Raw genomic sequence first — 13,989 nt, 5'->3', positions numbered from 1 at the left:
TCTGATTTCTAAAAAAGGAATCGTAGAAGGAATTGCAGAAGGTGGCCTCTGGCCTCTCTCCTAATTTTTCCTACTTTTTTCAATTGGCATTTTTCTTTTGATTCCAAAGCTTTGGTTCTCTAGGAAGAGGAAATGAATCAGCTGCCTGTGTTCCGCAAGGATTGTCTTTGGGCAACTGCTTTCCGCTTCGTCCTCTGATGCCGTGATCGAACACTTGTCCATACAAGCATGGCCTACAAATTGGGTGCCTTCTTCTGCTTAGAAGAGACACAGAGGGCACGAACCAAAAGGAGCCAGTCTCGAGAGTTGAAGAATCCATGGAAACAGGCCAGAACAATTTTAGGGGTAGTCAGATATTTCCCCAGTGGCCAGTGGAGCAACTTGTATTTATTTTTCCTTTCCAGCCAGAGTCAGAATAATTCCAACTCCTAACAGTTTGCCTGTGGCCAATGGAAAGTTGTCCAACTTGTTTCATGGAGGTTGTCTCCTCCCATGTGAAAACTCTATCTGTGCAGTCGTTTATAATTTTCTCTACAAGGTTGCCCCTCAGTTTATAATTTTTCTATGATTACTACTTCAATTCCTTTTTTCATGGTTCTTATTTTAAATACGATAGACAATATTCTGACAAATGAAGATAATATTAACTTCCTGGACCTTTGCTCTAGAAGCAGCCATCCTCTGCTTATGTGAAAGTGGTATAGTATAGTGAGGGAGAAAGCCTGGGCTTTGTTTTCACTCAGGCCTGGGTTTGAGGGCTGGCTCTACTTTTTACTGGCCATGTGGCTTTGGGTTCTTTCGCTTTCTTCCTCTGTAAAGTGGGAGAGAATAGTGTCTATCTCAAAATATTGTAATGACTAGCTGATAGACTACATACACGGTGTCTAGCATATGTGCCTCATGTGCTGAAAGGACTCAGAATGTTCAGTCATTGTTATTGCATTTAAAAAATAGAGTTCAGTTCTTAATGTGCTGATGGATTTAGAGTTTCCTTCCCCACTGGAATTCTTTGGAGTGAATTTTTATTGCTTTCAAAATAATTCCCTCCATGGAGTTTCAAGTTCATAATATTTTCTTTTGCTTTCCTTCCATTGTGTCTCTCTCCTGCTGGGCAGGAAGCTAATGTTCTCCCAGGAAAACAGTTTGGATGAAAAGGTTGGCTTATGCACTGTTTGTTCCTTCATGAGCTTTGCTTAATGCTCTTTTGAAGGAACTCTGTCCAGTTAAGACCTAGGCGTGTGTCTCCCTGAATGCTAGCCTGCCTTTCATTTCTTAATTGACTCTCTGGTTGATCTGAAAAGAGCATTACTGAAAAATCAGAAACATCTTTCTAATTGTTTTCTTTTCCAGGGACCTCTTGAAATGACTTATGTAGTAAACATGTGATGGGGTCAGCTGCTTATACGAGTAAGCAGAGGGAAGAGCCTAGGAGTTAGAAAGCCAGAAGCAGGGCAAGGGGCATCTGGAAGAGGATGAGGGCAGGGATTAAAATGGAAACAAAAGTCAAGAGAAAAGCTGTCTATTTTCTTGGCCTAATTAGCAAAGAGTCCTGTGACCTGTACTGTAGCCAGAACTGTCCTAAGCAAGTCCTAAGACAACTTTGTAAAAAGAATAAAAGAAGTTGAAGAAAGTTACTCTTGATCAGTTTTTCAGCTGGGAGAGCCAGTGAGTTATATATAAGAATGAGAGTTATATAACTTTCCACTTCCTGTTTATGTTAAGCAGATGTGGACATCTAAGCTGGTGAACAGAAAGTAGGGGGCTTCAAGATTTTTCATACTTTCTTTAGTATGAACTTGGAGTTTGGGCTCATGGGAGAAATTCTGGAAAATGCAAGGTGAAAGGAATTAAAGGGAACCAGAAAGTGTTTCTTACAGTATGAAGGCAGTAGGACCCCTCAGATTTGATGTATGTGGGCAGGTAGAGGGTATTCTCTTAGCCTGGGGGTGTCATTTGGCTTGAGTGAGAGGCCTCTGAGACCGTTGTCCACATAAGATCGTCTAGATCATCTGTGGAGCAAATGTGCACAGTATTTGGAAGTGACATCGATTTTACTGCTGAGAATCTTTGACCAAACATTATCTCTTCTAGAAGTTCTTTGACTTCTATAGATTATACCTTAGGTTTGACTTGATTTACCATTTTATCTCCAGAGCTCGTGGTCCATGTGGGTGATTCGATTCAGATGGGATGTGTTTTCCAGAGCACAGAAAAGAAACGCATGACCAAGGTAGACTGGATGTTCTCGTCGGAAGGGCACGCCAAGGTAACGAGGAGGAACTGTCACGGTGTAGAAGCCCCTGGCCGATGGTGGCAGGACAGTGAGGGGAGAGGGAGAATCCGGGTGTCACGTGCCGTGTGGTCGTACTGCAAGGGCTTGGGCTCTGGAGGTTGTCAGAACCGGGCTTCCTCCTAGCTCGGCCGCTTGGCTGGGCAGCTTCAGATTCCTGGTGGGAAAAATAACTCTGCTGAAGATGATGAAGAAGAAAAAGAAGAGAAAGAAGAGAAAGAGGAAGAAGAAGAGAAAGAAGAAGAAAAAGAGGAAGAAAATGTTTAATATTTAAGGTTGTCAAGATGCATCTATTTGAGATAGTCCGTGTAAAGCATTTGTACATGATTTGGCCACAGCATTTTAGTTTCCTTCCTCTTCTCCCTTCTCTTTGTGGAGTTCATGGGAGTGTGTGTGTGTGTGTCTCGGGGTGGGGGGGCGTGATTTGTGTGGCTTAGCCAGGAAAGCTGTGGGCTAGAATAAGAATGTAACCATTCTTATTCCTATGTGGGTGAGTTATCTTCTGTGCCCTGTTGCCCCATTTGTGTGATGGAGGGAACTGTCTTTGTTTTCATGGATGCTTCAGATGTTGGGAGTAGGAGATCCTGGGGACCAGGGTGAGGAGTATTTCATGTGACCTCTGAAGCGGTAACAGCAAGCGAGTTCACTAGACCAGTAGATGTCAACTGTGGCATGGTGATGTACTTGTGGGTCAAGATGTGTTGTGAGGGACATCCAGGTAGCTGATTGTTAATAAAAGTTAAGGTTCAAAATTTACAAAATGTTTAATTTTTATAAATTAAGACATTTTCCAGGTCATCCCTTAAAAAATTCATTTGTACGCACTTGATTCCTATATGCTGTCTGAGTGGGTCAGAAAGGGTGGCGTTATGATGGAGAATAGGGAATTACCTCTAGCCTCAGGTGTACCTCTGGGAGCTTGAGATGCATTTAAATGTCATCCACCAAGTGAGTCGCAGCAGAAAATAGGATGGGAGTTGACATTTTGAGTTGTGAATTTGAATCACAGGAGACAGGAGGTTGGGGGCCAGGTCTTCGCATTCATCTTTGAGGTGGTATAGCCAGGCCCATTTCCTTTTCTTAAAATCTTTTTAAAAATAATAATGGTTACATAACTTTGTAAAAAAATTCCAATACTTATTCATTTAACAAGGATTTTTTAAGCATCTCCTATGTGGTGGACCCTCAAAGCCCTTGCCCTGATGTGGGACTTACAGCCATGGTGGAGGGAGATACGTGGTAAAATAAAGAAGAAATAAATACATCATATGTCTGGTAATACTAAGAGCTATGGAGAACAGGAAGGGAGGGTTTGTGGCTGTTATTTTATACAGGTGGTCAGAGAGGCCTCATCAAAAAGGTGACATTGGAGCAGACATCTGAAGAAAGTAAGAGAGTGAACTGTGTGTATGTCTGGGGAGAAGAATGTTCCAGGCATAGGGAGCAGCAAATACAGAGGCCCTGAGGCCAGTACTCAAGGAGCAGCAAGGAAACTGGTGTGGTTGGTGTGACCCAAGTAGGTGAGGGAAGAACAAGAAGAAGATGAACTCAGAGAGGAAAAGTGGGTGGGGCAGATCACGGAGAGCCTTGTCCTTTTAGGAGAAGTGGGGGCTGTTGGAGAGGTTTAAGCAGAGCAGTAACATGATTTGACTTACATTTCTGAGGCTGGCTTTCATAGCTGGGAGTAAGCAGGGAGGCAAGGAAGGAAGCTCTTTGCAGGAAGCCAGGTGAGAGACGGGGTGGCCTGGACCAGAATGCTGACTGTGGAGGAGGTGAGAAGTCGCTAGACTTGAGATATCTTTTGAAGGTTGAGGTGATAGATTTGCTGGGGCATTTTAGATGTGAGTTGTTCAAGAAAGAGAGGAGTTAAGGATGACTCTAAGATTTTTAGCCTGAGTATCTGGAAGAAGGTGTTGCCATTTCTTCAAATGGGATGGACTGGAAGGACCTGGTTTGGGGGAAAAATTTGGAGTTTGGTTTTAGACATGTTTCAGGTGCCTATTGGAAGTCCAACTGGAAATGTCATAAAATGAAAAGGTGTACTTTTGCTTTTTTTGCTGGAGAAGTGCAAAAAGTGAAAGTCCCTCATTCCTGCTTTCCTCATCCCTCTCTTCAGATGGAAGAGTTGTCCTTTGTTTGGTGGTGTCCTTTACAATTACACGTGCCTGCACACTCGTGTGTGTACATGACCTCTGTTATCTCATACAGTCTGATAGTACCTGCACTGCCTGCACATACAGTGCCTTGTGAATCCTGGGAGCTCCCCCCCAACCTTCCCTGTGCCCGCCCCCTCCCCTCACCCCTTCCCCCTGCCCCAGTCCTTGCAATCGCATATGTTTTGCCTTTCCCTTCTAGGAGGAGATTGTGCTACGCTATCACCCCAAACTCAACCTACCTGTGCGGTACCCCCAGAACTGGAGCCGCTTCCAGAACCGTGTAAACCTGGTGGGGGACACTTCCCGCAATGATGGCTCCATCCTGCTCCAAGGAGTGAAGGAGTCTGACAGAGGAAGCTACACCTGCAGCATCCACCTGGGAAACCTGACCTTCAGGAAAACTTTTGTGCTGCACGTGGTTCAAAAAGAGCTCCGAAGTATGTAGCATTGGTTAGGGAGGGATGAGGGACCTCGTAGCTGGTAGGCATGGCCAGGACTAGGGTGGCCAGAGAGGCTCCTAGGGTGCAAACTTTAGGGAAGCATCACTCTCAGGTCCTGATCCTGTATTTGCACGACCCTGAGAGTGATGCTTCCTTAAATTTAGTACCTTAGGCACCTGGCTTGCCTCACCTAGTTCTGGCCCTACTGGTAGGTCAAGGAAAAAGGAGCTAATATTCAGTCAGCACTAGCCCTCTGCCAGACCTTACTCATTGCCAATAGAATCTACCACTTTAAAGATACAGGAGCTCAGAGATGGATTGGAATTGATGTCCAAAGTCATTTTCACTTGGCTTCAAGGGCGACACTGTATGCTCTGTAGTGGAAGGGAAAATGATCCTGAGCTGGCGAGAGAAAGCAAAGAACAGAGAGAAAACAAGAAGGGACCAGAACCAAAAATAAAGGAGTTCTCTGATCAAAGGTTCCGTATTCTGGCAAACACTGTGCATTAAGGCCAGTGGTTGCAGGAGAATAAAGACTCAATTGTGTTGACTGAGAGAGGTTGATAAGTGAGGGGTTAAAGTTAAACCATAACCCAGTTAGCAGTCAGGATGTGGCCTGTGGACTTTGCCTTTCGCTAGGGCCCTCAGGGGTTGGCTTTGGTTAATTGGGGACAGGAATGAGGTGAAGATGGAACACACCTTGATACCTCTGGCCACAGACTTAAGTCTATGGAGACACCTTATTGTTAACAGCAACCAGGCCCAGTTGGAGAGGGAAGCAGGACAGATGGATTTCTTCACTCTCAGAAGTCTTATCTCCACTTCACAGAGAAAATACAAGCCATTAGTGGGAGCTCATTCAACTTCCAAGCGCTCCCTACCCACAAACTTCTACATTTACCCCCATCCTTATCTCTGCCCTGCCGTCCTGAGCTGCCTTCCCTTCTGGGCTTATCCGAACTCCTCTAGCACGGGTGGCATTCTCTCCTTCTTCTCAGGAACCTCACAAAATGGCTCTTAAGCTCTCACTTTCCATCAGCTTCTACCTTTCAGCTTATGAACACATGCCACTCTTCTGCTTACCTTGGGTCCTTGTTTACTTTAGCTCTCCTATGTCTTTATTTTCCTTAAAACAGCTTTATTGGGATACAATTCACATACCATACAATTCACCATTTAAAGTGTACAACTCAATGGCTTTTAGTATATTCAGAGTTGTGCAACCTTCACCACAATCAATTATATATTTCTTTCTTGACATAGCCAGATAGCTTGCTAAAGGACTGTATGTGGTGCCGCTTGTCTCATCTCTGATTAATTCCTCAGTGCACCACAGTCTGGTTTCTCCCTCTACCTCTACTCTAGCTTAGATCACCAATGGCCCTCTGATTGCCTCTCCTTGGCCTTCTTTACCTCAGTAGTATTGGACACTGTATTCTCTATATATCCAATATATTCCATGTTGGACACAACTCATCTATCCATCTCTATCCATGCATCAATATATTCCACAAGTACTTCAAATACAACATATGCAAACCTACCCCTGCACACCTCTCCCCGGCCCATCTCCTCAACCTCAGTTAATGGCACCACCATCTACATAGTCATCTAACTGGATGCCTGGGAGTTGTACTTGATTCTTCCGTCTCCCATGACCCCTAATCTAAAAGGTCGACAGGTCCTGTCATTTCTGTTATTGACTTTGAATCTGCCTTCTTTCCGGTCCATCACCAGCACCTTAGTTCTGGCTGTCTTCATCTCTGTCTTGGACTGTAGGCCTCTAACCAGTCTCTATTTCATTCTCAGCCACTGCTTTCATTCTTCATGCAGCTATCAGTGCCATCTTTCTAAATCACAAATCTGAACATTCTCTTCCATTGCTTAAAATCTTTCAGCGGTTTCTTCCATTGCCTACAGAAAAAAAGCCTAACTCCTAGTTGAGATAATCGAGGTCCATCCTGTTACCTGTCCAGCCTAATTCCATACCACACCCACAAATGCAACCTTTGAGCCAGACCCGTGGAATTAATTCTAGTTTCTTAAAGCGCCATCCTGTCAGGCCTCTAGACCTTGTGCATAATGTCCCTTCCATCCTTGCCCGTATTGTCCGTCCAACCATCTTGAGGTTTCCTTTAAGACTCAGCTTAAACTTTATTTTTTTTTTATTTATTTTTTTTTTTTTAAAGATTTTATTTTTTCCTTTTTTTTATCCCCAAAGCCCCCCGGTACATAGTTGTGCATTCTTCGTTGTGGGTTCTTCTAGTTGTGGCATGTGGGACGCCGCCTCAGCGTGGTCTGATGAGCAGTGCCATGTCCGCGCCCAGGATTCGAACTAACGAAACACTGGGCCGCCTGCAGCGGAGCGCGCGAACTTAACCACTCGGCCACGGGGCCAGCCCCTCAGCTTAAACTTTAAAACTTTTGCTGACGAATTCTCATTGTCTGCTCCCCATGGAATTGGGTACCCTTTTCTCTCTGGCCCTCTGTACCCTATATGGACTTCTATCATAGCACCTGTAGCAGGCTATGGTTTTCTGTTTACGTGTTTGCCCCTTTCTTGAAGACAGGAACCATGTGTTATTTGTCTTTGTATCTTCCATGCTTAGTGATATCTGGCATCCAGGAGGTGTTTGATGTGTGTATTTAGAATGAATTTAGGAAATGAGTGAAGGGGCTACCATATGGGTGGAAGGGCCTCTGAAGGTCTTACTTGATGTCATGACTCTGGGGCTGAGTGTTGTAGCGTACATCCTTTTCAAAAAGATCACTTTCCCAGGGAAAGATCAGCAGCCTCTAAAATGTCTGTTATTTCTATGTCATTTGGTAAACTACATTTTAAGATAGATTGTTAATGTAAAAGTAAATTCTACTATCGGTGAGGTGCTATTCTATTCTCTTGCCCACCTTAGCAAGGGGCTCAGACTTTGGTTTTCAGTCTAATGGGGACAGCTGGCGTCTCAGTGTTTCAACATGTGGTGGAGTCTGACCTTTTCCCCCGACTTCCTGACCTGGCTGTTGCTGCGTGGTATAGAACTGGTGGGGCTGTCAGCTGTTTTCTGGAATATGGAGGCCCTCTCATTGCCTTTTCCTTTCCCAAGCATTGGTGACCCCGGAAACCCTCAGACATGAGATCCTGGGCGGTAATCACCTGGTGATCATCGTGGGGATTGTCTGCGCCACAGTCCTGCTGCTTTCTGTTCTGATATTGACCTTGAAGAAGAGGAATAAGAGGTACAGGGCTGCTCGCACCTCGTGGGTCGGGAGGCTGGAGGGGCAGAACCACCTCTAAACTGATGTAAAAGAGAGCGATAGGCCCTAATTGTGCCATTTTCACAGCAGGGGGCATTTTAAAACAGAACCATCTGTGGTTGTCACATTAGACGTCCTCTGTACAGTGACCCCGCCCCCTTTTCTCACAGTGCTCCTGAAGGGCCTTGCACATTTCACACCGTCCTCATTCGCTTTGGTATTTTACAAAGATTACCAGCGCTTTTACAAATGGTGATCTAAGTAGAGCATAATTAAAAGTATAAATCTTATGCAAGAACTGTAGTGGTGACATTTAATGCCTGAGAGGAGTGATTTTTGAATTATCTTCAATATGCGCTTCATATAGAAGCTCAGATCTTGAGGGTTGTCAGTGGCTTTCTTTGAAGGATCACATTCTAATTATGAGAGGCTATTTTTGAATGGCTGACCTTAGGTCCTAAGTTATTTATTGTTGAAGTGTGTTTTTAAAGGCTTGAATTTTATCAGTAGTTCTCCCAGTATCTCAGAAATGCCCAGGTGCTCTGACTTGGGCACTAGTGTTTCATTGCCTGTTGGCAGGTCCATGTTCCTCAGTTTACCCAACCATTGATGAAATGTGTTGGTAGGGCAAATTGACTCTTGTTGAAATGGTGTCAGTGGGAGAGGGCTCCCATTAAGAGGAATGCTGACTTTGGAGTCTCCTTTCCCTTGGCACATGGATTCTACAGAAAGTGCTTGTGCCTGCTACATTTGTGCTTCCACTCCTCAGGGGCTTCCTGACTTGGTTTTGAACTTGGTTGGCCTCTCCGAGGGTCTTTGCTCTGGGCATGCTTATAGCACTGAATCGAGAGTTAGACAACCTGGGTTCCGTATCAGCTCATTTCCCCCCTCTGGGCCTCAGTTTCCCTCAAAATGAAGAGTGGCATTTCTGTGTCTACTAGTTTATTCTTAAAAAATCAGACTGATATGCTGAGATTTGTGCATAAACATGGTCACTGTAGCCCTGGTTGTAATTAAAAATTGAAATCATCCTCAGTACCTGTTGGAAAGGTGATGATTCAATGAATCAGTATTCCATTCAATGAAATACCCCCAACCCTGTATGTAATGACATGGGAAGATGTCCCAGGAGTGGTATGATAGAATATATAGTACGATCTCATTTTTATAAAAAAGAAAATTATATAATGCTCACTTAGCAAATATACTAATATCTTTTGTGTGAGTGTACTCATGCTTGCATTGAGAGAGGTTTGGAAGGATCATTCTGCAATATTAATAGTGGTATTTGGGATAAAGGAGAGGGTGGGTCCCATGAGGGTAGGAGGTTTACTGGACCTTCAGCTTCCAATTGCCTACATTTATGTATTATTTGACTTATTTTACAGTGAGAACATACTACATTATAATCAGAAAATATGGTTAAAATATTTCCACTTTGAGACAAAAAAATATAGCTTCTTTTCTAGCTGTAACTCTAATTTTCTTTAGCACTACCTTAGGCCAAAGTAGAAAGAAAGGACGTATGTTCAGTGGCAAATGGTCAAGAGATCAAAGGCCATGGGCTGGGAAGCGGCCAGACCTCACAGCTTGGGGTGTTTGTGGGGATAATTCTGCTTGGCCTCCTCCCTGGGAGAGGCCAGGAGCCCTTTGAACTGGTGTCTGGCTGAGCTTCTGCTGCCCCCTGCTGGTTCAGCTACATCTCCTTAGTCCTTGGAAATGGTAAAATCGAATCCCATGGCCCCTCTCTATTAATTCACCCAAAATTGTTATGGGCAGAAAGTTGTTAGGGTGACAGTAGAGAAGTTGAAGCTGTTTTTCAGCCCAGACCCTCTCTAGAATGTCTTTCTGCTCTCCGTTAAAGCGGTGCACGTCTCTGATTTCGAGGGGAGCTGGGCAGCGCTGGCTGTAGAAGTCTAGCGAGACCAGCTCCTCCTCTAGGGTCTCTGTCTTCACAAAGTTCTGGGGGTCTCACGTGGGCACCCTTCAATATTCAGTGCTGGCTGGCTGATTCCACGTGCTTTTCATGCCTTGCAGTTCAGAAACCTCCACAACTGTGGTAAAAAGCCTGGAGAACGCAAAGAAGGCCCTTCCAGAGGTAAGAGAGGAACTCTGCCATTTTGCTGCTGTGCCCGATGAGGGCGAGGTGTTTACTGCTCCAGAATCAAGGTGGTGTCATTGTTCCTGTGAACTGTCTTACTCATCGTTAGGTCTTGTCATGCAGGCAGCGCCTGGCACAGAGCAGGGGCTCAGGAAATCTATCACTGAAATAAGAGCCCCAAAGGAGGGAGTAGGGCAGGGCGGGGTGGGCCAGCCCAGCATGGTCAGCACAGCCTTGTGTAGGGCCCAGGAAAGAGCACTGGACTTGGAGTCAGAAAGCCCCTGTCCAAGTGCCACTCTGCCACCTCCCTGAGCCTTAGTGATCTTATCAGTCAAATGAGGATGAGGACAAACATATTTGCCCTGTTGTAAGGTTCAAATAAAATGATATGCAAGTGCTTTGTAACCTAGGAAGCACTGTGTAAATAAATATACAGGAGAATTATGATACATTTGGGAGGGAGGCGAAGGAGTTAATGATTAAGATGAAATATTTGGGGACCTTTAGAAAGAGAGGACCAAGAACTTTTTCCTCTTTATTAGCTCGTGACGCAGCTGTAAACAATTGCTACTGGGGACTGAGAAAAGGATTCATATCCTTGAACTCCTTTCTCTTTCTTTCTTTTTTTTTAACTTTAAAAAAATCTTCTTCGAATAACTTTTAAAAATCTCCTTCGAATAGTTACCTTTCCATCTTTGGGGCTGTTTATGACCCAAGAGAAGGATTTTCTCACAGCCTGGTTCAGAAGCCCAAGAGTTTGTCACTGGGGGAATCACAAAGTACCCCCAGCCTCCAGATCTGAGGTTCAGTGAGGGCTGTCCCTGCTACGTGAGCCTTCTGAAAGAGACGACAACAATTAGCTGCTCATTAATGCCATCCCGCCATGCCTCTAATTAGGAGGAAATAACCACAGAGTACAAATAATTTGGCAAGATAAGGATTCCGTGCTGCTATCTAAAGGCCCCTCCAAACAAAGATTTTGGCTTTTGAAGCAAAGAATTAGATTCTTAAGATAGTGCTCTTTGCTGATGAGTTGATTTTCTTAATTTTCGGCAACGCTGAGGACTGAATTATCATTCTTGATGATAGTTCTCTAGTTCTCCATACCGTCTGAACCTATCGGTTTTGGTGGTTGCTGCCCTGTGAGTAGTAGTGAATGGCCTTTTCTCTGGCATATAAGATTTGCTGATTTTTAGAAATGTTTGTACCACTTTTTCCCCCTTTAGAAACACATTTACACCTCAATAGCTACACGAGAGGTGATCGAGGAAGAAGAATCAAGTGGAAAATCAGAGGCCACCTACATGACCATGGTGAGAATGTTCTGGGCCCAGCTGAACCAGGTGTCTGGAGGTGGGAGAGGGAGCTGGGAGGGATATTTCAAACTCATGGGTGGTGGACATGGCTAGTCACCTGAGAGGTCACCATGCAGAGGCCCGAGATTTTTCTGAGCAGTAGGACAGTCTGAGAAGCTGAAGCTCTGCTGGATAGAAGAGTCATATTGAACTTGCCCTCATACCCAGTCTCGAGTGATAAGGCCCATTAAAGCCAGAGATGACTGACTTTAATGGTGGAAAGAGGCGCCTTCATTGGGGGTTGGCTGTCTCCCCCTCATCAGCACAACCCTGGTTGAACACAACCTAATAAAGAGGGAGCTGTAAGATCCATGGACAAGCATTGTGTTGGAAGGGATAGTTGTCCTTCCTCTCAAAAGGCCCATCCAACTCTTAGATTTTTTTGTTCTGTGACTTGTTATGCCTTGACATAATCTCACTGCCAGGGAGGCTGCATGCTGAAGTCTGCGTGATAATATGGAGTCTGATTCCTCCTTACTCTCTGCTCAACTCCCCAGGGAAGTACAGCACTTAGAAAAGGCAGCTGGCGTGTAGTGAGCAGGGGTCAGGGCAAAAGGAGTGAGCTGGCAGTGGACACGATGCTATTTGTAGACTGATGATAGGCGCCCAGGCTGTGAAGGGAGCAGTGCTCTGCTGGGTACAGGAAGGCTGGCCTCCTCTCTTCGTGCAGTGATGGCCTGTGTTTGTTCCTGCTGCACCAGCACTGACGACACATGACTCCCAGATGATTGCAGCAGAGAAAGGTTCTGCCAGGGAAGTGTGCCATCAGAGACCTGGCCTGCTTCCCCCAAGAGAAACGTTAGCTCCGCTCCCAAGTTGCAGTTGAATATGGTCAGCCTTCTCCCATTATTGCCATGTGATGCTACAGTGACTGCCAGGCCTCCTCCTGCCTCTCAGAGACCTGCTGACACAGCTGCACTGTGGCTACTGCGGAGTGTGTCACCCCTCTGGTGACGCTGTTTGCAGAAAGTCTCGGAGGAAGAGATGACATAGGAGTGAACTTTCTCCACAGCTACCTTCCCCATGTTCAGTGCTCGGGTAGAAACTCTGCAGAAAACAGCATCCCCATCCTCTATAAGACCCAATAAAGTGGATGTGATGAGAGGCCAGGACTGCAAACTCAGAGGCCTTCAGAGGCCAGTCAATTATGTTAAAACACTGTGTGCTGAATTAAATAAGCTTGTGGGTGGATTCTGGCCTGCAGGCCGCTTGAGACCCTAGGTACAGAGATGTCATCCAATAGGAAGCAGGGGTAGCAAAGAAACTTTGAGTTTTCTACTGAATTGATTAAATTTACTGAAATTTACTGAAGGGCACCATGCCATGTCCCCTTTCTGAGGCTGCACAGCACAGCAGTTCAGATCACAAGCTTTGGAGTTGGGTCCAAATTCTAACTCTGTGATTTAGAAGTTTGATGATCTTGAGCAGGTAACTTAGCTTTTCTGAGCCTCAGTTTCCACATCCTTAAAATGAGAATAATAGTAGCATAGAGGTTGAGTTTGCACACTCCGCTTCCGCAGCCCAGGGTTCGCCGGTTCGGATCCTGGGCACTGACCTGCACACTGCTCATCAAGCCACGCTGTGGCAGCATCCCACATAGAACTAGAAGGACTTACAACTAGCATATATATAACTATGTAAGGGGCTTTGGGGAGGAAAAAAAAAAAGAGTAAGATTGGCAACAGATGTTACCTCAGGACCAATCTTCCTCACCAAAAAAAAGAGAAGGGAATAATAATACCTACCTCCCAGGGGGGGAGGATCAAACGCGATAGCACATGTGCAGTTCCGAGCTGGACCGGGTCCACAGACAGAGCTCAGTGAGTGGCAACCACTGTGATTGGAATACTTCTCACACTTGTGCTTGGTTTCTTTCTTCCCTTCGCCCGCAGCACCCAGTTTGGCCGTCTCCAAGGTCAGCACCAAGTAACCCACCTGAAAAGAAGTCAGCTGGAGAAATGCTGAAAACAGAGCAAGCTTTTTGAGAAGAAAGGCGAGTTCCCTTCATCCTTGCCAGTGGCAGACTTTCTGTGCATCCCTAGTCGCTGTACCAGTTATTGCAGACCCCTCGTCTTCCCGGTTGTCTTCCTGCCTCATTGCTCGGTCAAAGGGCTGAAGATGGAGGGTCCGGAGCCGGGCAGCAAGACTGGACAGCTCTGGAAGAACAGGCCGTGCTTGGGGGTGGGGAGCGTGGACTTGCTTCCTCTGGAGTGGGACCCTGGCCCTAGGGACCCTGGCTGAGCTGCTGCAGTGGCAAACACTCCATCGGATCAGAACCTCCAATTGCATGGTATTCTTTATGGACGAGTTACTGAGAAGAATTGCAGAAATAAAAACCAACCCAAATGATTCCTTTGGCAAGTTATCCCTAAATAAATGTGGTTTGTGTAAATCA

General features: G+C 45.4%; 1 protein-coding gene across 4 annotated transcripts in view; it reads left to right on the top strand.

Moving 5' to 3' along the window:
* Positions 1 to 13,989, top strand: part of JAML (junction adhesion molecule like) — a 25,696-nt gene extending 11,707 nt beyond the window's left edge. For all 4 annotated transcript variants that reach the window (XM_005611609.4, XM_070273673.1, XM_070273671.1 and 1 more), the window contains exons 7-12: positions 2,154 to 2,266; positions 4,646 to 4,883; positions 7,988 to 8,120; positions 10,176 to 10,236; positions 11,466 to 11,552; positions 13,487 to 13,989. In XM_005611609.4, the coding sequence (XP_005611666.2) occupies positions 2,154 to 2,266; positions 4,646 to 4,883; positions 7,988 to 8,120; positions 10,176 to 10,236; positions 11,466 to 11,552; positions 13,487 to 13,579 (725 nt within the window). In that variant the 3' untranslated portion in view covers positions 13,580 to 13,989. The remainder of the gene's footprint in view (positions 1 to 2,153; positions 2,267 to 4,645; positions 4,884 to 7,987; positions 8,121 to 10,175; positions 10,237 to 11,465; positions 11,553 to 13,486) is intronic.

Source organism: Equus caballus, chromosome 7 (assembly GCF_041296265.1).
Source record: "Equus caballus isolate H_3958 breed thoroughbred chromosome 7, TB-T2T, whole genome shotgun sequence".
NCBI lineage: Eukaryota > Metazoa > Chordata > Mammalia > Perissodactyla > Equidae > Equus > Equus caballus.
Note: the sequence above shows the minus strand (reverse complement) of the source record. Positions and strands in the feature narration are given on the sequence as shown.